This window comes from Typopeltis vanoorti, chromosome 14 (assembly GCF_054136105.1).
Source record: "Typopeltis vanoorti isolate ZY-2024b chromosome 14, IOZ_Tvanoo_1.0, whole genome shotgun sequence".
NCBI classification, from domain to species: Eukaryota; Metazoa; Arthropoda; class Arachnida; order Uropygi; family Thelyphonidae; genus Typopeltis; species Typopeltis vanoorti.
Window position 1 is genome coordinate 4,192,657 of NC_143562.1, and position 24,400 is coordinate 4,217,056.

Below are 24,400 nucleotides of genomic sequence, written 5' to 3' on the forward strand. Positions count from 1 at the left end.
TCAAGGGATGTACAGGATATGATAGTACTACACGAAAAATTTACATCATTACTAACTTCCTATCTTCAATTTTCCTCCAAATCAATCTATTACCTGTCAAGATTTCAACATTATCATATCTTACTTCTGTCTTCTAAAGCACTATTTACCTAATATCCTGGTCTTCTTCTGGGTCTTTTTCTTGCCAACCTGGCAGAGAACACTTGTTTTGCTGATCTTTCCTCTCCCATTCTGTCGATGACTTGGGAACTAAGAGAGCATGTTCAAGAGACAAGCCTTAAGGTTTCAAATTTCTGATGTGGATGAAGATTATGAGAAGGAATAAGCATATAAATGCATGCTCTGTTTAATTGACAAGGAATTCCATCTATTTGACAAATGAGATTAATGCCATTCACTTTCAGGAGGTAAGCTGTAGAATGCAATTAATCTCATTTACAAACTCTTGTAGTTCTGGCATTGAACCTTGCCACACACACACAAAAAAAATATTCACAATTCTGAATTATGCTAAAGGCTTAGGAAGAATGTCACAGAGGAGATTATGTGAAATTCTTCATGGAAAAAGTGGGGCAAATGTATTTTTCATAGCTGTTCTTTCTAATTGCTTGTACAGTTTTCTTTCCTTCACGATATGATGGTTATTTGATTTCCTGATGGCAAAATTATGGATACTACTATGCAGAGATAAAATAAACCAACCAAACTAATTACTTGTTCATATTTAGGCCATCTAGAACACACACACACAAAGAACAATGTGCATTATAATGTAGCTTGTCACCATCTTCTCATCATCATCATCTCCAGCACGTATAAAAAAACAACTCTAACTTTGATGGCGTCTTTTACCCCACTACAGGTCAGGCTAGTATTAATAATTTGGTCACTGTTGATCCTACTATCCTGACCTGTAGTGGGGTAAAAGAAGCCATCAAAGTTAGAGTTGTTTTTTATATATGCTGGAGATCAACTTCAGTTCTAAGGTATCCCTAGGACCTGTTATTCTATGACATTATATCTTAGAATACCTTATAATAAAGTCTTATTATCTAATGTTGCTGCCATTAAACCAGTGCATTTTAAAACTAGTAAAGGACTGAAAATTTTCACCAGCTACCTTATAAAAATGGGGCTTTTCCCTCCAGAGATCTGGCTAGTGAGATTAACAGTTAGATGAAATTAGCAATACTTTGGTTTACTGTGCATATTGGAAATGTAGCTGGTTTCTTTGTGTGCATGTGTGTTTGAGATAAGACCTTAATGTGAAGGTAGAAATATTGAATGATTTGCTTATATTTTAACATTGAAATAACTAGGGTTATAATAAAACTATAGTTATATAATATCAGGAAATTTCATTTTAGTACATTAAGAATATATTTCAAACAAATGGGTAAACATCGAAACAATATCTAAATCAATTAAGGTTTATCAGTGAAAGATGAAGTGCAGAAACTTTTTATTGTTACAGTCCAAGATATTCTTGATATAAGATGAGGATTTGCCTAGAAAAACAAATAATAAGAACCACCAACAGAAGCAAGCAGTCTGTACTACCTTACATAAAGAATATGACAATTACTTCATTTCTAAAATCAATCAACATCAAGGTGACAGATATCTGCAGGACTTTTTGATTTGTCTCCTAAACCTTCCAGAAATAAAAATAAACAGCTGGGCCATGGAAAAAATTGTAGTATCCAATTGATGTTCACCATGATCAGCAGGATTTGTACCATTTCTGGTTATGCCTACCCTACCACTCTCTTTCTGAGAGATCATGTAAAATACATCAGTACATAAATGAAAGGATGTGAAATACAAAAGAGTAAAAAAAAATCAGGACTAAATTTCATGCCACAAAATCCAAACAACTTAAGATAAAATGAAAAGTTCATTCTAATAAAAGATAAGATGATGGAGTAGGAAATGAATTACAGTCATATAGAAATCTTTTGGGAAAATTTGGGGAAAAGACCCAATCTAATAATGATTGGGTCTTTTACTGGACTTAAATCTCTGTAATTGATTTAGTATTGATGCTCTTTGGTTGGAAAGACCTGAATTCAAATCTCATCAAGTATTTCCAAAGGGCTTTTCAAATGAAGGTGAGTTAGCTGGTCTCATATGGATGTGGTGGGGTTCTCTCTAAAGGAAACTCAGGGTTTCTTGAAATGAAAACAACAAATGAGCCAGAGGCTTCAATTAAGAAACATAGTAAATGAACATCAAAGCACTAGTTGCATTTGCTACAATGTCAAACAACAACAGAAATCTGATCGATTTCTATATAATATATACATAGTGTGATTACTAAAATCATTTTAAAGTAAATGCAAGAAATTATAGTATATCAGATGATGTATTAAACATTTTGCCAGAGGAAGAGATGGACACTAGCATCCATACCTTTCAAAATCAAATGACGAACAAATATAAGCAGTCTCGTCTCATCTGTTCATTGGGCATCCACAAATGCTGTATGGTCACTCTGATGCTCGGTGATGTGCCACACCAGTCCTCGTCATGTAGTCCTGTTGTATGCTTTTCTGAAGGTCAGTCACTCCACACACACACACACACACACACACACACACACACACACACACACACACACACACCAGCCATCCATCTCATTAACAGTCTACTCTTTCCTCCTTTTTCTATTACTGTTCTGAGAAGTCATCCTTTCAATGTGTCAAAAATATTTTAACTTTCTTCTGCCAATATCTTTAAGGAGCCTTAAAGACCTACTGATCTTGTCTAACACACATTCATTTGTACACCTTTCAGTATATGATATCCTCAACAACCTTCTTTAACACCACATCTCAAAAGCAGCTATCCTTCTTATCTGACTTCTTTTGGTTCCATGTCTCACATCCATAAGTTGCTGTTGGAAAAACAACAACTTGTGAATGTGATCTTCAATCCTATTTAGCATGATTTTATCATGCTAAATAGGATTGAGGCGAAAAGTTGAGGCAGAGATGTCCAAGGAACAAACAGGTTTTAGGAAGGTAATGGCACCAGAGATCTTCAGTAAAATTTTGCTTGCATGAGATATTAAACTAATAGTTCTATAGTTCTTGCAAGATATAATGTCATCTAATATTTCATATCTCCCTTCTTATGTAGTGCTATGATAACCAACTTCTTCTGGTCTCTAGGCCAATGATCCTGTCTCCCATATCCTTGTAGTCAATCTTTGAAACACTCTTATCCCTCCGTTCCCTGTGGCCTTAATTAACTCTGTTGGAATTCCATCTGCACCTGGGACCTTATTGTTGTTAAGCTGCTTAACTGCTCTTTCTTCATGCCTAAGTGGAGGAAGTTCCAAATTGGAATTTTCCTGTGAGAGGGCTCCTCCAAATTTTCTTAATCCACTCTATTATACAGTTCCTCACAGTATGAAGGTGGTCTGAAAAGTTCTCGGCATCGAACATAGATGCCAACACTCAGCACGATTTTTTTTTCTCTAAGTTGGTACATCTGTATTAAGCATCCATGTGAAATTGCAAGTCATTCCATCAAGTAGTAGTTTGTTTTATACAGCTGTCTGAAGCAAAAGTGTTGTCTGTATCCCTTGAAATGGATAAAATTGAGTATCATGCGGTTATAAAATTCTTTGTAAAAGAAGGTTTAACGCCAAAAAAAATTCATTCGAAGTTCATAAAAGTTTATGGGCACTCTTCTCCTTCATTTTCGACAGTTAAGAAATGGACTGGTGAGTTTAAACATGGCCGTACCAGCCTTGAAGATGATTCACGTGAAGGACCTCCAAAAAGTGTGACAACACCAGAAATCATTGATCAAGTGCACAATATGGTATTGGATGACCGATGAGTGAAAGTGCGTGAAATTGCTGAGACTATAGGCATTTCAAAAGAATGTGTATGATATATTTTGCATGAAGAATTGCAAATGAAAAAGCTCTGTCAAAATGGGTGCCACGCACTGGCATCCATTTTTGATCACAACAGATCAAAAATGCACTCGCATGAAAATCTCTGAACAGTGCTTGCTTGGAGTGTTTTAACAAGAATAAAACTGATTTTGTGCATCGATTTATTACTATGGATGGGACTTGGATTTACCTTTACACACCAGAATCCAAACAGCAGTCAAAACAGGATCTTACTGAGAACCACTACAGAGACGCAATAATGGTGCTGGAGCATCGCTGGAATAAATGTATTAGTCTTAACGGAGATTATGTTGAAAAATAAAAATAATTTTGAAATTATAAATTCGTTTTTTCATTGTTAGGCCAAGAACTTTTCAGACCACCCTCGTATTCTTTCCATCTGTTTTTGATTTCCAATTCTTCTGTTAAATACTCCATTTCTGTCTTTGATAACATTCAGTTTGGCCTTAAACTTGTGCTTTAGGTCGCAAACTAAATAAAACCTCCTTTTATAATTGTGCCTCTTCATCTGGAACTCTATCTCTTCTCATTTATTAGTACAGAACTTTTCCTTGTTCTGTTTGATGCTCTTCTGACTTTTCTATGTAATCTCTTATATTCTTCAGTCCCTGTGTCTGATATAAGCTGTCAACCTCTCAGAAATGAGAAAAGACTAAAAAGCCAAAGTAGAGGGTAATTCTTACAGTGGAAATGTCATGAATTCTGCAAAAACATGGATATCAAAGTCCTTTCACAGAAGTAAAACCCTATATCTTATCTTTCTGTCTGTCTGCAAGTGATATTTAAAACCCAGTGATCATTTGCCCTCCAGATTTTTAAAAATCAAATGACCGACACAAGCTAAACAAAGGTATGCCCTCTTGGAAATCAAATAAATCTAAAAAGCAAAAAGGAGTGAAATTCTTACAGTAAAACTGTTGCAGATTCCATTAAAATATGTATGATCTTTCTACAGAAATATGAATTTCTCTTTCTGTCTGCTGGAGAGATATTTAAAACACCCAGTGAGAACGCTCACCTTCTGGCATTTCATTATTATTAGCAAGTACAGAAATGGAGCTTAACCTACTCATCATGGAGGCATAATTCTTGTGACAATCTTACCTTTTCAGTACATCCAACTTAGCACTATTTTGGAAGCTGTAGCAATATGCCTATCAGTGTAATTTTTTTATTATGGTACACTCCACTTATTTATCACTGGATACTCCATAGGGAGCCTCCGTATGCAATTGGAAGAACAGCAGAACATTGCGCCCTTCGGTTGGAAAAGACCTGGGTTCGATTCTTGTTGTTACGAGGGGGGGGGGATCCTTATAGGGCTTTTTCAATTGAAGGCGAGTTGACCGATCTCATACGGAGGTAGCAGGGTTTTTCATCTCGCGCACAGACAAATCAGCCTTCAGAACATACGCAATTTACAGACAAAATATACTGTTCTTGGCGATGATGGGCGATAGATGCCGTTGATGATAGTAGTGTGGTATTAGGAGAATTTAATAGTAGAGTACAGGCTGAAATGTATCCAGCGAAGTGGAGTAGAGTGTCCTCCCACGATGAGTCCTTGGACTCCATGAAGGTGTCATATAGTAATAATAATACTGAATTAACTGAGACCAACCTTGATAATATATTGCAACTGTTCACTGCCTGTACTTATTATGGGTATTAGTATGAATACAGATAGATGAGGTCAGATTATTGATTCATGATAACAACCTCTCTCTTCTTAATCGTGGATGCAATATCTTCTTTTATATGTCTTCCTACTCATATTCTGTAACATATCTTGCAATGTGCTCCTCTATATATATATATTAAACACTAAACACTGATTTGAACACTAAACACTGAATTGAAATTAGAAGAATATCTAAATTACTACACAGAACTGTGGACAGACAAATATTTTAAAAAAGACAACTGGCAAACAGTTAACGAAAATGAAAAGGAAATAACTGAAGAAGAATTAGAAATCAGCCTGAAAGAAACAAGAAACGGAAAATCACCTGGAGAAGATAAGCTAGGTTCAGAACTATATAAATACTCGGGAACAAGATTCAAAGGAAGACTCTTATTATTTTTAAATAAAATTTACTCAACTGGTATCCCCCCAATAGAATGGAAAAAAGCAATTGTGATTCCTATCTTTAAGAAAGGTAATAGAGATGACCCTAAAAACTATAGAGGTATCAGTATACTAAATTCATGTTACAAAATATATAGCAGAATCTTAAATAACAAACTAATGAAATATTCCGAAAACTTTATTCTAGAGGTACAAAATGGATTTAGAAAAGGACGATCATGTATAGACCCAGCCTTCTGCCTAAAATTAATAATAGAGAAAAGAAGAGAATATAATTTAGAAACACATATTGCATTTATTGACTTTGAAAAAGCATTTGACAAAGTTAAAAGAAACATATTATTTAGCATATTAAAAGAAAGACAAATACCAAATAATATCCTAAAAGCTGTCAGAAGTATATATGAAAATAATCAAATACAAATAAGATTAAATCACGAGCTATCATATACAAGAGAGATAAACCAAGGGGTCCGACAGGGATGTCCCCTCTCAGCAACTCTTTTTAATATCTACTTAAATGAAATAATAATAAAATGGAGTAAAAATTTACATCAAGGAATTAAACTTTCACCTACAGTTAACTTAAACACTCTCCTCTTTGCAGACGACCAAATAATAATTACAAATTCTGAAGATAACTTACAGAAAGCTATTTTAAATCTAAATGAGATATCCAAAGATTATGGTATGATAATATCAACGGAAAAATCAAAAACTATGGCCTTTAAAGGACAAGATCCAGCAAGAACTAAAATAGTAATAGATAACAAGATCTTAGAACAGGTGAATTCATTTAACTACCTACGATGTATGATCACTTATGAAAATGAAAAAGATATAAACATAAAAATTGCAAAATATTTAAAAATAACAGGAGTAATTAACTCTATATTTAAACCAAACCTAGTTCAAAAACAAACCAGGCTAAAAGTATACAATACATTAGCCCTACCGGTCTTAATGTATGGAAGCGAAATCTGGACAATAAAACAAAAAGACAAACAAAGACTAACAACAGCAGAAATGAAGTTTATGAGAAAAACTGTAAAGTATACCCTATTTGATCACAAAAGAAACGAAGATATTATGAAAGCATTAAACCAAGAACCAGTAATTGAAAAAATTAAAAAATATAAACATAAATGGATGGAACACGTTCAAAGAATGAAAACAGAAAGATTACCAAAACAAGCCTTAAAGTACAACCCATTAGGAAAAAGAAAACCAGGACATCCTCTTAAACGATTCAACGATGACTTCTAAGGCCGGAACAGGCCATACTAGGCCTAAATCCTTGATACGTATGATGATGATATATATATACATACATACTTTCTACAGAATACACACACACACACACACACACACATATGTGTGTGTGTGTGTGTTTATTTACAGAGTGATTGACTCAGTTTAATGACATGTTTATAATTATTAACTGACTTAAACACCGAGAAAAAAAATGTAAGAGATTTAATAAGGTTTCACTACTAGTTTCATTGGAAATGCCAACTTCATCAGGTGAATATAGTACAAGGGAGTAAACAACATCTGCTCTGACTCAAGATTTCCTTACCTCACTTCACAGCCTTCATTTGCTGCCTTTACTGCTCTCCTAACTCTGACAATCCTGCTGCCCTTTTTGTCTACCTATCACTAAAAATTGATTTCTATTGGTTTGATTCCTTGGGGCCTTTAACATCCCTTACACAAACTGTCTCCCCTATTCCAACTTCACAGATCAATCTGGAAGGGAAGCTGAATCTTTTGCCATCAGTCATGACCTAACACAAATAGTCACTCCACCAACCAGAACACCAGACAATCCTCATCATTCTACCTTTTTCATCATTCTTGACCTTTTCTTAACCAACTTTCCTTCCAAATATACCATGGATGTCTGCTCTCCTCTTGGCAACTTTGACCATGATCTTATTCAAGTCTCCTTCTCTACAGTTCATCCTTTGCCCAGCCAATCTCAGCTTTGTACCCTATGGCACTATAATTGTGCCAAATGGAATGACCTCTGGAATTTTTATGCTGCTTTTCCATGGTCAGATTACTGCTTTCACTCTCATGATCCAAACGCCTGCACTGAACTAGTAACTGTAATAATCCTCACTGGAATGTGAACCTTCATTCCCCACTCCACTGCATATCCCTGACCTGTATCCAAGCCCTGGTTCTCAAAAAAAATGTGGCTCTGCTGTCCGTGATAAAAATGCCACTTATGTTCAATCGCTTAAATTAAAAACTCCGGCTTTCATTCTTGCAAAGCAGACTTTGCAAGAATGAAAGGCAATAAACTCGCCTCCTTCTCAACTGGCAGTCAAGCCTTCTGGTCCTTTGCTAAAGCTGTTGAACATAATAACTTCTGCCCTTCCCTGTTTCCATGTATCTTGCATCCTGATGGTATTCTGGTAACCTCACCCAAAGAAAAGGCTGACCTCTTGGCATCAGTTTTTTTCCTTCAACTCCTGCCTGGACAACCAAAGCAAATCACCTCCCATACTTTCACAAACTACCCATTGCATGCCTCCTCTGAACTTTTGCCAAAAAACCTCATTAATCTTGATACTAATAAGGTTCTTAGCCTCGATGTATTCCTCCACTTGTGCTCCATAATTGACACCCATCCTGTATTGCCTATATAAAGATCACTGAGGGTTTTTCTGATGTCCTTTTGGTGAAAGTTTCAGTGGCTTAAATATTCTACTGGCATCTACCAACAGCATGGGACAACGACATGTACCCCAAAAGGGAGACAAAAGTCAGCCATCTAACTATTGACCCATTGATCTCACCTCAGTACTTTCAAAAGTGATGGAGAAGATTAACAACCAACCAGCTTCTTAATTACTTGGAGATTCAGCAGTTAACTAGCGATCAGCAATATGAATTCTGCCATTCTCATTCTACAGCTGACCTCCTAGCTAATCTCGTCCACCTTTGGACACAGACCATGGAAAGATTTGGAGAAAATTGTATTGCTTCAATATTTCAAAGACATTTGATCATGTCTTGCACTGGTGCTTCCTGCACAAGCTTCCATCTTATGGCCTCTTTTCTATGCTGTGATTAGATTGCCAGCTTCCTCACTGGTCATTCATTGTGTGTCATGATGGATGGCTTCCTCTCACCAGATTTCTCCATCAATGGAAATTTCCTTCAAATCCTATTCAGAGCTTCATTGATGACGGTACTCTTTATTCCTCTTCCTCATTCGATAAACCCTGCAGTACCCTAATGTCAAATGCCTCAAGATCTTCCATAGCAAATGACTTTAACCCTGATCTCCTCAACATCCTTAAATAGGGTTAAGACAACTTAGTAAATTTCAATGCAAGAAAAGAAAAAAAAATTCAAGCCTGCCTTATTGCCAGCAAGAAAGATCCTACCTCATCCCATCTCATTTTTGATAACGTTCTAGTTTCTTTTCAAGATAAACTTTCTCTTCATGTGTTGACTGTCACATCCAGTTTATTTATCTTGGCATATGACATATTACTTACAATGCCTCCTTAGCCTCTAAAAAGCTTGTTATTCTTCTCCATTCTAAACATTGCTTTTCTTCTTCTCCATTCTAAACATTGCTTTTCTTCTTCTCAACTCCTAATACTTTAAGTCTCAAATCTAACTAACTTTGTGGTGCTGTTCTCACATTTGGGATGGAGCACTAAAGACTTCCCTAAGAATTCTTGATGATATTCAGAAGAGGGCAACCTGTTGAATAGATGACTCTTACCTCACAGACTCCCTTTAGTCATTTTATCATAGGCACTCTGTTTCAGCATTATGCCCTTTTCTATAGAGACTTTCATAGGCATCGCTCCTCTGAATTGGCTGCTACCATTCCTTCACTTTCTTTTATAACCATGTAAGAATTAGAGCAGCCACTGGACAAAACTCATCAGCTTCCTTCATTCCATTCACCTCTATTCTTTAGAACAATTTCCACCATACTGTTGTTCCTACTGAGTACAATCTCCCACTCTTTAAGAAACATATCAACAGGCTACATTTTCTACTTAATCACTTGCCCACACATAGCATTGCAGTGTTATAGTTCTTGTGACCTTTCATGTGTGTGGATAATCATCACCACATCCTTTTTTGATAAGTTTCTATCAAAAAAGATAAATGAAAATTTTAAGCATAATGGACAATTCATTAAAATAAGTGGAAATATATGTCAATCCTTAAAATGAGTATTATTTATCTCAGCTAGTATCTATGCCACTACTCCTCAAAACTTGTGAATAGTTTGTTGGCAGTTCAGCTTCATATTCAGTGGCATGAACTTCCTGCATCATTATTTCCCACTGACTATAAAAATAATTACAAGAGAAAAAAAAATCAACTGAATGGTTTTAAAGAATGTGTGAACAAAATACAAATATATTTTAAAGTATATATTTGAAAATTTTTTTATATTTAGGAGTAATCAATTTAACTGTTGTTTTACACTTATTCTTTAGGTGGATTTACTAGCAAAGTCTCATCCATATAACCCATTGTGGGTGCAGCTTGGGTAAGTGTTTGAAAATCTTCCTCAGTTTTTGAAAATATCAAAACAATATTTTCAAAATGAAAGATAATATAGCATTAATAGCTTTAATGGAACATGTGCACTAGATATATTAAAGTAAGTTTAATGGCATACACATGTAATAAGAATTATATAGAATTTATTCAAAAACTCCAATATATTTCATCCACCGTTACGTGGCCATCGTCAGGGAGATAGACCATTAACTACATTCAAAAGATGAGTCAGAATAATGAGTCATAAATCATATATTCTCTCAGTCACAGACAAAACTTCTTCACTCCAACTTGTTCAAATTCGATCTTTGCTTCGATAATTCCCTTTGCTTTATTAAGATTCATGTTGCTTCCCTGCAATTTGATGTTAACCTCATTTAATTTGGTGAAAATATCGAAAAGATATGCAATATCAACCTTTTTCTTTTTTAGAACATTACACATGTTCTCATCACATGAATTAAGAAATTCAAAAACAGTATCGTAGAGATCATTAAAGCATCACAGATAGTTTCCATTTGAGAGCCATCTAACTTTGGTGTGAAGCAAAAGACACTCAAATTCTTCATTTTCATGACAGAGGTCCCAAAAAAATGAGTATTCAATGACTGGGCTTTTATTTTATTCACTGCTTTAATAATGTCATCCAAAGTCTTATCCTGCTAAGATGTTTTGCATCTAAGTGCTGATTATGAAGAATGCAGTGAATTGTAAAGATATTTGAAACTGCTTCTTTTAAATGTGCTATAAATCCACAGCGATGACCAATCATAGCTGGTGCTCCATCAGTCGCATACACAATAATATTTGTGAGAGGAATTTTTAGCATTAATAAAGTCTTTAACGACCTTAAAAATTGTAGAACCTTTTGTGTCATTTAAGTTGTTCAGCAAATAAAAACTCTTCAAGAATTTTTTTCGCCAGCAAAGGTTGGTTGATTGGTAAAGCCTTTACTACTAATGGCTCACAAAAAAAAAAGTTAAGCAAGTTTAAGCGCGGTTAGTAGTTAGAAAGGGAATCAATCATTCGATTCTGTTGGCACACTCTCCCTCGAGAAGTCTTTGGACTTCCTGGAGGTGTCACATAATAATAATAATAACAATAATATAATGCATGTAGGCCATTAACAAAGCTTCATTGTCATGTAAAGTTGTCTCGTTGAGTTGTAAAAAAAATTGTATGGTTTCAAATCATCACAAAGTTTTTTTTTTTTTTTCAATGTTCCTTGCCATTTCATCAATTCTTGTTGATGCTAAACTATTGCTGAGAGGAATTGACAACATCATATTACTTTTACGTGACATACATTATATCTAAAACTTCATTTATAGTTGGTAAGATGAGTTTCACCAATAGTATGTGGCTTTCTACATTTGGCAATTAATTTTGAAAATTTGTAAAACACAAGTCCCTTATCTTGTTGGTTACTTTGTACTGCAACCAATCTTTTAAGTCCAGGACAATTTTTAAATTTAGTCCTTAATTTGTGAAAGTACTCCACATCCTTTTTTGCTTTATTTGGATGCTTTGTTCTTAAATGCCCAATCATTCTTGAAGGCTTCATTTGAGAAAGTTTTTTCACATATTAAGCACATTAGTAACTGCTCATTATTTATAGAGCATAACTCCAAAATTTAAATATCCACTTGAATTGATGACATTCTCTTTTTTTTCACTCATTTTAATGGGCTACAGTGCTACACAATAGCAACAAAGTGCACCACACGATACCACAGGCTAGATATAAGCTGCAATCGAGAGTTGTCAGATAGGTGTTAGGAAAAGTAGCAGATAAAGCTTATAAAAAGTAGGGGATTCTGCTAAAAATAGCCCAAATTAATTATTTTTAATGTAGAAAAATTCAGACCAAACAGTTGCCCAGTTACTTAACTTTCATTGTAAATAAGTAAAGTAGTAAATAAATTTGAACACTATTGCCTGACATACAATGTTCTGAACAGTGTCGTCAAAAATACAATATAAATAGGGATGCTAGATTAAATACAGAATTTTTTGCTTTTATTATATTAATAGTATTATAATGTTTACTGCCTCCCTAACCTAACCAATTACCGCCCCTTCAGCATTCACAGTGCCCCCCCCCCCCCATGGAGGGGACACTACCGCTCAAGTTAAGAACCACTGTTTTAGACACTCACATTTATCCTGTGGCTATTCATTCCAGTCATTCACTGCTCTCCAAGCAAATAACCTGTTCTGCACACCCTTATAACTATGCTTTTATACAACTTCAGTTATGTTTGTTGGTGGGGGTGGGGTGATCCCCTTGTTCTCTCCCTATTCATCATATATTGAAAAATTTCTTTTGTCTCAGTCTTATGGAATCCCATTAGTAAGTTATAAGTTAAGTTTCTATCATTTCCCCTCTCTTCCACCTGCCAGCTAAACTCAGTAACCCACACACTTTCAATCTATCCTTATAGGGAGTATTCCATAGACCTTTCACCAGCTTAGTCACTTATCTCCTAGGATCAGGAGTGACCACCTCCTGATCCTAAAGAAATCCAAGTGACAAATCTGTGCGCAGTTATCAAAATGTGGCAATCATAGCCTTATAGAGGGAGAGATAATAACCTCCCTTTCTTTACTTGTTAATATGTTCTTCAACATACAACCAATCCCTTGAGCCATTTTGCAAGCTTTTGTAATATGTCCTCTGAACTGCAAGTCTTCTATTCCCCCCCCCCCAGATCTTTAATGTCATCAATTTCCTGTCATCCACTACCATCAGTGTGGTACAAAGTATGCAATCCTTTCATTCTGAAGTGCATTACCTAATGTTTTACAATATTAAATTGCCAATCATTGTCCTTTGCCCACACTTCCAATTTATTTAAATCATCCATCCTTCAGGATATCTACGTCACCTTTATCAACCATTGCCCTCCTCAGTTTTGAGTCATCAGCAACTGAATACCCCCCCCCCCCCACCAAAAAAAAATCTTTTCTACTGTCATTAATATACAAATACAAATTAAAGAGTAGTGGCTCTAGTACAGAACCCTTGAGCATTCCACTAGTCACCATCATTTGCCTTGATTCTACTCTAGCATATGATTCCACTCCTGTGTCTGTCTGTCAACCGCCCTTATCCATGCCACCAGCCTCATATTCATTCCCATTGCCCCAACTTATATAATAGTTTTCCATACAGTATTCCGTTAAATTCTAGCAGTATCATGGTATAGCCATTTCTTTTATCCAATTCTGCTGTCACTTTGTTATAAAATGTGAATAAATTACTAAGACAGGACCTACCTTATGCAGAGCCATGCTGCCTCCTATAGAGTATCATATTCCTATCACTCATACCTGAATTTTACCTTTAACCAACTTTTCCAATACTTTAACCATCACTCCAGGGATGCTAAGTTCTCTGTAATGTGCTGCTTCTGTCATGGTGCCACCTTTATATAGTAGAACTATCTTGCTCTTTTTCCACTCCCTTGAAGTATTGCTACTGCTGAGACTCTTAGCTTAAACAACTTCATCTGAGGCACTGCTGTATTCCATTGATATTTTTCAATACATTGAGTACTTCAATTCTCATATCAGCCTCTTTCACATCAGGTACTACAAAGTCTCCTCCTGGATGTTATACCCTTGCAAAGTATTCACTTAATAACTCAACTATTTCTTCTGCTTCTGGCACTTTCCTGTCATCAGCACTGAGTGAAGTTATCCTTCCATAATCATCCTTTCTCTTACTTGCTACATAGCAAAAAAAACTCTTGGATTTACTTTGGCTTGCTTAGCTAATTTTCTTTCTTGGGGATTTCAACATCCACAACTCAAATTAGCTTCCTTTCTCCAATTTCACTGATCAAGCAGGCAGGGATGGCAAGGCAACCTAACACAGATCATCAATCTCCCTACCAGAATACCTAACAACCCCCCCCCCCCCTCAAGCATGCCAAATGGGACAACCTCTGTTCCTCCTTCTCATGGTCTAGATGCTGTGAAGTCATTAGCCTCCATATACAAACACCTGCTCAGACTGAATAACAGAAATCAGTTTGGATTTCTTTCTGGTGGAAGACTTTGGGTGATATGAAAAGAGCAGTTCTTAGTGGAGAGGAAGAAACTTAGCTGAGGTCGTCAATGTAAGAATTGGAAGAGAAAAGTGATGCCAGTAAGTCAGCCTTGTCTTTTGGTGAGATGACTACAGTACCATCCAGATGTAATGGTACTGTAGTCACCTCACTGTGGTGGAATCCTGGGTGAGCAAGTTGCACCCAATGGCCTTGGCAAGAGAACCAGGAGGAACGATTGCCATTTAGACAGAAGGCAAGTTTGTAGCATTTGGCCATTTCAAAGTCTGATTTGGATTTGGTGATGATTCTTTTATAGTTCTTAAAAGCTGCAGTATATACAGAGTGATCAGCTGGAATTTTGGTTTTGAGCCATTCGTGGTATGCAGTGAAGCCTCATATATTGAGAAGTTTCTGGATCCCTGCTGACAAAAAAAACATGTCAGCAGGGATCCAGAATTCCTCTTGGAATCAAACTGATGTCTTTTCCATTTGAAAAAATACATATCCCATCATCTTCCAAGTGTACTATTGAGGAGGGGGGAAATTAATATACTTAATATGCAGTGAAGGCTCATAGCGTTCACTGCAATTCAGTGTAGCCAACCAACCAACCAATCTTGGTACTTGTATTTGGGGAATATATGACTTCTGCATTACATCAACCCTAGTATCCCTCCTGGGTCTGGCTCCCACTGATGAGGCCTAAATAAAGGTCAAAACCAGTCTGGATAGTGGCCCTTACCATAATGCATAGCATTATACATATTTGTAAGGATATGTGCCTTGCATTATGGGATACTGAGGTAACTGATGTGGTCATTAGCCTCAATATACAAGTAGCCCAGTTGTGAAGATACTTCACACGCCACAAACACACTTTGTTTGCTTACACAAAAAATATTATTTATAATATACATAATATAATATTTATAATATATTATGCATTATACAGAAGATTTCAAATTGGAAGTGATCACCATTTAGTCTTGAACAGGATAAAATTGAATTTCATATTGAAAAGAAGAACATGTAAAAAAGTTTTAAAGTGGATAAAAGTTGAGCAGCTTTCAGATGTGAACTGTAGACTAAAATACACAAACATCATTAAAAAAAAATCGAGAGTTTGAGAACAGGAACTAAACCTTGGAGATTCAGTGGCAAGCCCTGAACAAAAACACTGATTGATTCAGCCAGAAACATGTGATGATGTTGTCTGTAAGATAGAAAAATCAAAACTACATGTTGGACACAGGAAGTTAAAGCAGCAGTGAAAGCAAAGAAAAGAAGAAGGCATATCAAAAGTTCCTGGCAAATAAGTCAGCTTGTGCTCTTAGAGAATACAGAGACAAATGTAAGAAAGCTAAACGCTGTGTAAAACTAGCTAAACAAAAGTCATGGGAAGACTTTGGTAAGAACATAGAAAATAAATATCAAGAAGTGGCAAGATATTCTGAAGGTTGTTGAAGAAGCACAGAAATGGAGGAATGTGTGCTGTAAAAGGAATTAGAGATGATAATGGTGACATGAAAACTGGAGAAATAGGTATCCTTGAAGAATGGAGTAATTACTTAGAAAAATTACAAAATGAAGCAAGCAGTGATAGCACGGTGGTAAAAAACACCCAACAGGCATACAGTCAGAAATGCTTATCCATACTTGAAGTAGAAAAAGCTATCAAAAGCCTGAAATGTGGAAAGGCAGCAGGAGTAAATGATATTTGACCAGAAGTGCTAAGTATGGAGGTATAAAAGTCTTACAGTGGATGCACTGCATAGTTCAGAGGGATGAATTCTGGATGATTGGAGCAGAGCTCTCATAGTACCCATATATAAAAAGAGAAATAAAACTGAATGTGAGAATTACAGAGGTATTTCTCTACTGAGTGTTCCTGGTAAGATATATGCAACTATACTTGAGAAACAGTTGAGAAGGATTGTTGAAGAGAAGCTTGGTGAAGAACAAGCTGGATTCAGGCCAAATAGAGGCTGTGAAGATCTGATTTTCACTTTACGACAAATCGTTGAGAAATCATGGGATATAACAAAGATCTGTATTTAAGTTTTGTAGATCTGGAAAAGGTGCCATATGACAAGATGCCAAGAGAGAAACTATTCAAAATGCTACAGTTATATGATATCAATGGAGCATTGTATCATGCAATACTTAGTCTTATTTGAGTTGTAAGTCAGCAGTTAGAATTGCAGGAAGTACAGGAAGAAGGTTTAATGTTAAATCTGCTGTCAGGCAAGGATGTACATTGTTCCCTCTGTTATTCATTATGAAGGAAAGTGGTATTAAACGTGATATTGAAAATAGAGATGCTAATCTCAGCTCTTTGCTTTATGATTAGGGGATGATGTTATACTTGTAAATAAATCTGCTACAAGTCTGCAAGATTCCTTGACTAAATTGAATAACTGTTGTAATATATATGGTATGAAGGTGTCAGCAGCACCAAGACAAAGATAATGAAAATAGGCAGAAGCATTGAAAATATCAGTATTGTGAATGGAGAACGTATAGAACAAGTAAAACATTTCAGCTACTTAGGCATGATTTTTAATGAAGATAAAAAATTAAATATGGAAATAGACAAGAGTATCAACAAAACTGGTATGGTAGGAAGTCAACTGAATAAATTTATGTGGAATAAGTGAGAAATTAGTCAAAACACTAAATTAGTTGTATACAATACAATGTTCAAACCAATTTTAACTTGCAGATCTGAGAGTTGGGTCAAAAATAAAAGACTTGACCACTAGAGACTGCTGATATGAGAGTCCTGAACAGATGGAATCAATGGCAATATTAAAAACGAGGATATTAGAAAATAACTTGACATTGTCAGCATCCAGGAATGCGTTAGCAGAGCTAATCTCAGGTGGTATGGTCACTTAAACAGAATGGGAGAGGAAAGATTAGCAAAACAAGTGTTCTCTGCCAAGTTTTCAGAAAAAAGACCCAGAGGAAGACCAAGATATAGGTGGATTGGTGCCATAAAAATTGCCTTAGAAGATAGAAATATAAGATCTGATAATGTTGGAATCTTGACGACTGATTTCAAGGAAAATTGTAGATTGGAAGTTAGTAATGATGTAAATTTTCCATGTAGTACTATCATATCCTGTACATCCCTTGAGGGTATATATCAGGAATTTGATGATGATGATGATGATGATGATATAATATATAATATAATATATATTATTTAATATTATGGAGTACTAAGGCAATTAAGGTGAAGTTATTAGCCTCTATACAAGGAGCTCAGTTGTGAAGTTACTTCACAAGCAAATTTTGTTTGCTTCCACTTCGATAAAGGATGAAACCAAGAATAATTTCTTGGCATCTTTAATTTATAACTAGCCAAGTGAAAAAAAAATTTTCAACAAAGGTAATACTATGTTGGAATATTGCTGTTGTTATGTGTCATAGAGTCATTTTTGACTATTGGTGATCTTGTGCACAAACGCATTCCATCCCACTCGGTCTGTTGTCCTTTCTTTCAGCAATTGCAAGTTCTTTTATGGTGTCCATCCAACATTTTTTGGTCTTTTTCTTCTTCTCATTCCTTCAATCTTCCCCAACATAACTGTCTTTTCCAATGCTTCATCAGCTCACATAATATATCAAGAGTACATCAACTTCTGTTTAGTAATCATTGCCTCCAAGAAGTATTCTGTCTTTATACTCTCTAAAATCTTATTATTATTATTTAAGACCTCATTTTTCTCATATCGTTCATAATTTTTGTCAGGTTTTAACATTGGTTTTTTTCCCATGAGTATCCTTTTTTTTAATTTCATCTTCACATTTACCATCATTTCTGATTCTGGACCCCAGTAAATCATAACTTTCAAGGATTTTTATTTCATCTCCTTCTATTATAAATTCGTTTAAATTGTCAGAAGCCATCGCTTTTGTTTTGCTGATGTTTAAATTAAGCCCAACTTTGTTACTCTCCCTCTTAACCAATAGAATCAACAGCTCCAGATCTTCCTTGCTCTCTATTATGAGGGTTGTATCATCTGTAAATCTTAAATTATTTATTTTCCTTCCACCATTCTTAATTCCAGCTGGATCTTTGTCTAAGTTAGCCATTCTCATTACATATTCACTATAAATATTAAAAGATAGGGCGACTGTATACAACCCTGCCACACTCGTTTTCCACTCGAACACTGTTTGTTTCTCCAAAGACTGTTTTTAACAAAGCTTCTTGGTTGTCATACAGCTCTCTTATCAATTGAATTAGATATTCAGATATTCCCATTGAACTCATTACAATCCGCAGTCTGTTGTGATCGATGCAATCAAAAGCTTTCTTATAATCAATAAAACAGATGAATAGTTCCTTCTGAAATTCTCTTGTGCTTTGCATAATCCACCTCATGTTTACTATTTGGTGTCTAGTTCCTGTACTTATCCTAAAGCCTGCCTATTCTTGTGGCATTTCTCTATTCACATATGGCTCCAACCTTAGTTGGATCACTTTCAGCAAACTTTACTTGCATGTGAAATAAAAGCAATGGTTCTATAATTCTCACAATCTCTGGGATTTGATTTTTTTTTCTTTTTTTTTGGTATTGGAATGAATACTGATATTTTCCAATCTCTAAACCAGTATATTTTTTTCTATACCTGTTGACAAATTTCAGTCAATATATTCACTACTTCATCCCCAGCTGCTCTCAATAATTCCACTAACACTCCATCAGCTCCAGGAGCTTTTCCAGCTCCTGGAGCTGATGGAGCTTTGACAGCTGTTCCATTGCTGATATCATCGGTTCCTCAACAAATTTTCTCCTTTCAAATTCTCCTTCAATAATATTATTAACTTTCTTGTACAAATCCTCTACATACTCTTTCCATCTTTTTTGTCACTGCTTCTTCTTCCATTGGACATTTTCCCAAATTAATTTTTACAACTCGTAAACTAGGGATAAACTTTCCTGTAACATCATTTATTTTCTAAACTGATCTCTGGTTCTACCCATAATATTGCTTTCTTCAATTTCCTGTTTTTCCTTATCTTTCCTAGCCTGTCTTTGGAAATCTGCACTCACATCAGTTGTCTAACCCTTTCATTTTTCATCTTTCCTCTGCTATTGGAATAGCTTCTTCTGACAACCATTTACAACTTTCTTTCTTGTTGCTTTATTTAGCGTCTTCTTTTCTGCTTTTATGACTATGTTTTGTTTCTTCCCATAGTTATTCTAATTCTCTTCCTGTCTTCTCCAAATGTTTTAATTTCTTTCTGACTTCTACTGTAAATGCTTCGTTTATAGGATTGAAATCAATTTGACACCCTGTTATTGTTCTCATCACTGCATTTATTTGCATGTCTATTTTCTTTATATGAGGACTGTTTAGCCATTCTGGTGAACAGTATTCTGCTGCAGAGTAGACTAGGCCCAACGTGGAGCGTCGCAGTGTAGTAGCAGAAGAATCCATATAGAACCACACAGTTTTGTCATGATGTTATTATGGGTTCTGATCTTTAAAGAGACATTCTCCAGATGTCTTTTGAAAGATAGTGTTCTATCCAAGGTAACACCTGGATGGTTAAGGAAATCTTGGTGCCGCAGCTTTGTGTTGTTAAAGCTGACCTAAAGTTTCCTCTTTGTCAATTTGGTGTTTAGGTGAAAAGATCTAGCCTCGGTCTTATTGAGGTTTGGTGTTAGCCTCCATTTATGAAATTATTCCACAATAGTTCAAAGAGCATTTGTGAGAATATCTTCAGTTACTTCGATGTTCTTGTGTTCGGTGGAGAGGGCTATATCAATATAAGCAAATTTTCTTGACCTAATTGTCGGTAGATCAGATGTATATAAATTGAATAAGATTGGTGCTAATACTGAGCCCTTCGGGAGCCTGTTGTTCTGCTTTCTTAGTTTGCGCATTTTGTTTCCCAGTACCACATGAAAGAACCTGTCAGAAAGCATATTACCAATTAGTTGTATGATGGATTGGTATGGTATGAATTGGATCAGCTTGTATAGCATACTGTGATGTATGTGGCAGTAAGGTCAACAAACACAACAGAAGTTTTTAAACTTCTCTCAAAGCCTACCTCAATATGGGTAGTAAGGTTTGGACTTGGTCTGAACAACTACATTGAGCCCTAAAGCCTGCTTGCTCAACAGGGATAACTTCAGATATTTTTGGCCCAATTCTGTTAAGAGGGGGAAGTCTTTTGAGGAGCTTATAAACAGCATATGAGGAGTGCAATTCTACAATAGCTCTCTCTGCTTGATCTTGAGGCTTGTTGGGTTTTAATATGGCTATTATTTTGATTCCCTTAAAGGCTGTTGGAAGGTTTTCTGGCCTTAAAATGTGAGAAAAAATCTTGTTAACCAATGACAAGCATTTTTTCCACAGTTAATCAAGAATTCAGGATGAATATCATCAAAACCTAAGGCCTTAAAGGAGGTTTTAACCTCCTTTAAGGACTCAGTTATTTCGTCTGTGGTAAATTCTCTTGAAAATTGGGAACTATCAGCTGCACTTTTGTCATAAGTTTCTGAGTGATCTTTTAACCTTCCATGTGTGTTGATGATCTTGAGGGGGCTCTAGATAGTGAGGTTATTTGACAGGCTATTTGATCTGGAGTCACCAAAGGATCTTTACAAGTGATTGGGTTACTTCCACCTAACTTCTTTAATAGGCTCCATGCTTTTTTACTTGATTTTTTAAAGTGTAAGTCCTCTGTACTTTTTATCCATTTTACTCTGTGCTCATTATCAAACTTCTGGAGTAATTTGTTGGCTATATCACAATCAGCAGATTTTAAATAGACTTGGTATAGCTCTTCACAGTCTTTATTCCAGCCAGGTATGTATTCCTTTCGGAAATCCCTGGAATATACTTCTTCACTGTTGCTATGACTGCTCTAATGAATCTGTTGTAGTTTTCACTCACAGGTGGTATCCATCTTACTATTTTATTCAGTTCTTCTGAAAAATCCTGCCAATTCGCTTTCCTAAAATTCCATCCTGGTCATGGAATGGACTGTATTATTGGTATTTGTATTCCTACTTCTACCAATACTGGGTGATGTTGGCTGTGTGGAAAATCTTCCAGCACTCGTCTTGTTGTGTTTAGCAGCTGATTTTGCAAATTTTGGGTAACAAAGCAGTTGTCTGGGCTGTATTCCCTCTTCCATGCTGCTGCCTTAAAGGTTCCTTTCCATCAAATATTAAGCTAAGATTGTTTTGCTCAGCCCAATCTGTTAATACTACACCATTTCCATCATTATTATTGTAATTCCACAGGGTGCGATGAACTGTTAAAATCCCCTATGTAAATAGTAGGATGTGGAATTATGGGAATTACTTAAGGTGGCCATTCTACCAGGGGAGGCTTATAGATGTTTATCACTGTGAGATCTTCAATTTTCGCTATGATAGTGTGTATATTCTGATTAATATGTGCTGATATTAAGTGAGCAGTCTCTATATTATTGCATGTGTAAGTTGCACAGCCATGAGCATGGTAATGTGTAGCTCCTAGTATATCATAACTTGCAATTTTTCCTTTAGATTTCAATTGATTGTTGTTCATTATCTCTGTGTTTCTCTCTTGAATGACAGCTATGCTTATATCATTTTCTCGAAGGATTTTTGAGAGATATTGACTTTTAGCAAAGTTGATTCCTTCAATGTTGAGTTGGCAAATCCAGAAATTAGCATCCAACTTTCTTGAGATTTCAGAAACAGTAATCAGATCATTGAAAGAGGAGAAATCATCGAGATCATCTTGTTTTGCCATAGGACAAGAGACAGAATTGGTGTGCAATGTCCATAGGAAAGGAAATGCAAACATGATTGTTTTTGAATTACAAACATCAACTATATTTTGGGAAGTTTTGGAGACTCTTTGGTAATAAAAATTCTATGATTTTTTGGTTAAGAAAATGCATAACTTATTTTAAAGATGGCCTGATATACCTCAAATTATTTTATAGGATTATTTTATAATTCTTTGTGTCTATGGTGATTCTCAATATCACACTATATCAGCAGTTAAATCATTTCTCAAAAGAATACACCCATTACAGAAATAGTGATCCCTTGTCTCATATAGCACAAGTGAACATTAAATTTGAAACATCGTATGCTGAGGAGTTGATATAATATTGTGTACAGTCATATTCATAGGGCATGTCATAAAACGAATTTAAGAGAAAAATATTATTAGAAATAAATATAAAATGCTTAAAGAATCATTTTTTCTCTCCAATACCTTAAGAATACATTCATTTTCTAAGTTTTCTTACTTCATTATCAAACTAATTGAATTCTGAAATTTGAAAGTTAGGGAATATTGATTCAAAGGGTAATTAAAGTTACATCAGTTTAAACTAAAGCTATTTCAATTTCTAAATGTAAATTTTCTGTCTCACTGTTTATAGGGATCTTTATGGAGCTGTTGGTTTTCCATTCAAATTAGCAAAAACTGTGATTACTGGAAAAAAAGCTGATGTTTTATATCGTTTTCTTACTGTCCTCAGTTATTTCATTCGTTGTAGTGATATATGTGAAACAGCACAGGAACGCGCATTTGACACTATGCAGGAAGAAAAGTAAGAAAATTTTATCATTATTTAAGCAATAATTTATAGTAAATCAAAGGATAATTTTTGCTTGAAAAGTTCAAACAATTATGAAAATTCAAATTTATACACAGTATTAATTACTTGGTCAGGAACTGTTCTGTAATCTTTTTAAGGGAGATCTTAATATCCAAAATGAAATAGAGGAATTCATAAATTTTCTCTAAATCTGAATTTTCTGTGCCAAAGCAAACTATAACATCCTCAAGTAATATTTTGGAGGATTGATATACATACTGTTAAGTATTTTGTATAATAGTATTAATTCACAATGCAAGACAATAATAAGAAAATAAATAATATTAAATACATAGTATTTATTTACTTATTTTTTGATATTTTTCTGGTGATATATTATTGATTTATTATTATTTTCTGGTGATATATATTGATATTTTACTCGACATCTTCAGAACACAAACATTTTGTCACAGTATGCAAACAGCAACAATTAGTTAATAGTGGGAACAGTTTAAAATTGTAATGGACAACTCAAAGAATTAAATTCCTAATTGGTGCCAGTTATTGTTAAATAAAGAAACAGAGAGAGAGAGAGAGAGGTTAACAAATATTAATTTGGTTCTTAATTAAAATGACTGTCTCCCAGACTTTTGGTAAATTGACACAGCTATACTTGTTGAGCTTTGGGAGATGTTTTAAAGCTGCTACTGATTCCAAATATTCTTCAGATATCTGCAGACCCCTTCTTAAATTTTCATTATTACCAAGTGCCCCTAATTAATTAATTCAAAAATAAATTAATTAATTAAAATGAATAAATTAATTACAATTAATAAATTAATTTAAAATATTAAAAAATTAAATATCTATTTTATTTGAATTTATATGTTTATGTAAACAAAAAATATGATTTATTTTTAATAGAACAAACTTTATAAAGATACTATAAAGTTTTACTTACTTGAAATAATTTATCATCAATGAGAGGAGTGAAATTGCTTATGGTGAGATAAAATTTCAGCAAAATTTGGCTCTATAGTTGTTAATTTCAATCTCAGATGCGGTTCGACATCTATAATGCGATTCCTCTTCCTCATCTTAATATCTACAAGGGCCGAAAATCTAACTTCGCACAGATATGAACTTGGAAATAGAAAAATGAACCTTAGAGCTTTATCTGTTAATTCAGGAAATTCATTCTG

At 35.0% G+C, this 24,400-nt stretch overlaps 1 protein-coding gene across 1 annotated transcript in view; it reads left to right on the top strand.

The window, feature by feature from the left end:
• Positions 1-24,400, top strand: part of LOC150099128 (folliculin-interacting protein 2-like) — a 412,583-nt gene that overhangs the window by 282,065 nt on the left and 106,118 nt on the right. Inside the window, exons 12-13 of the mRNA XM_090404004.1 lie at positions 10,502-10,554; positions 23,037-23,207. Coding sequence (XP_090260130.1) covers positions 10,502-10,554; positions 23,037-23,207 — 224 coding nt within the window. The remainder of the gene's footprint in view (positions 1-10,501; positions 10,555-23,036; positions 23,208-24,400) is intronic.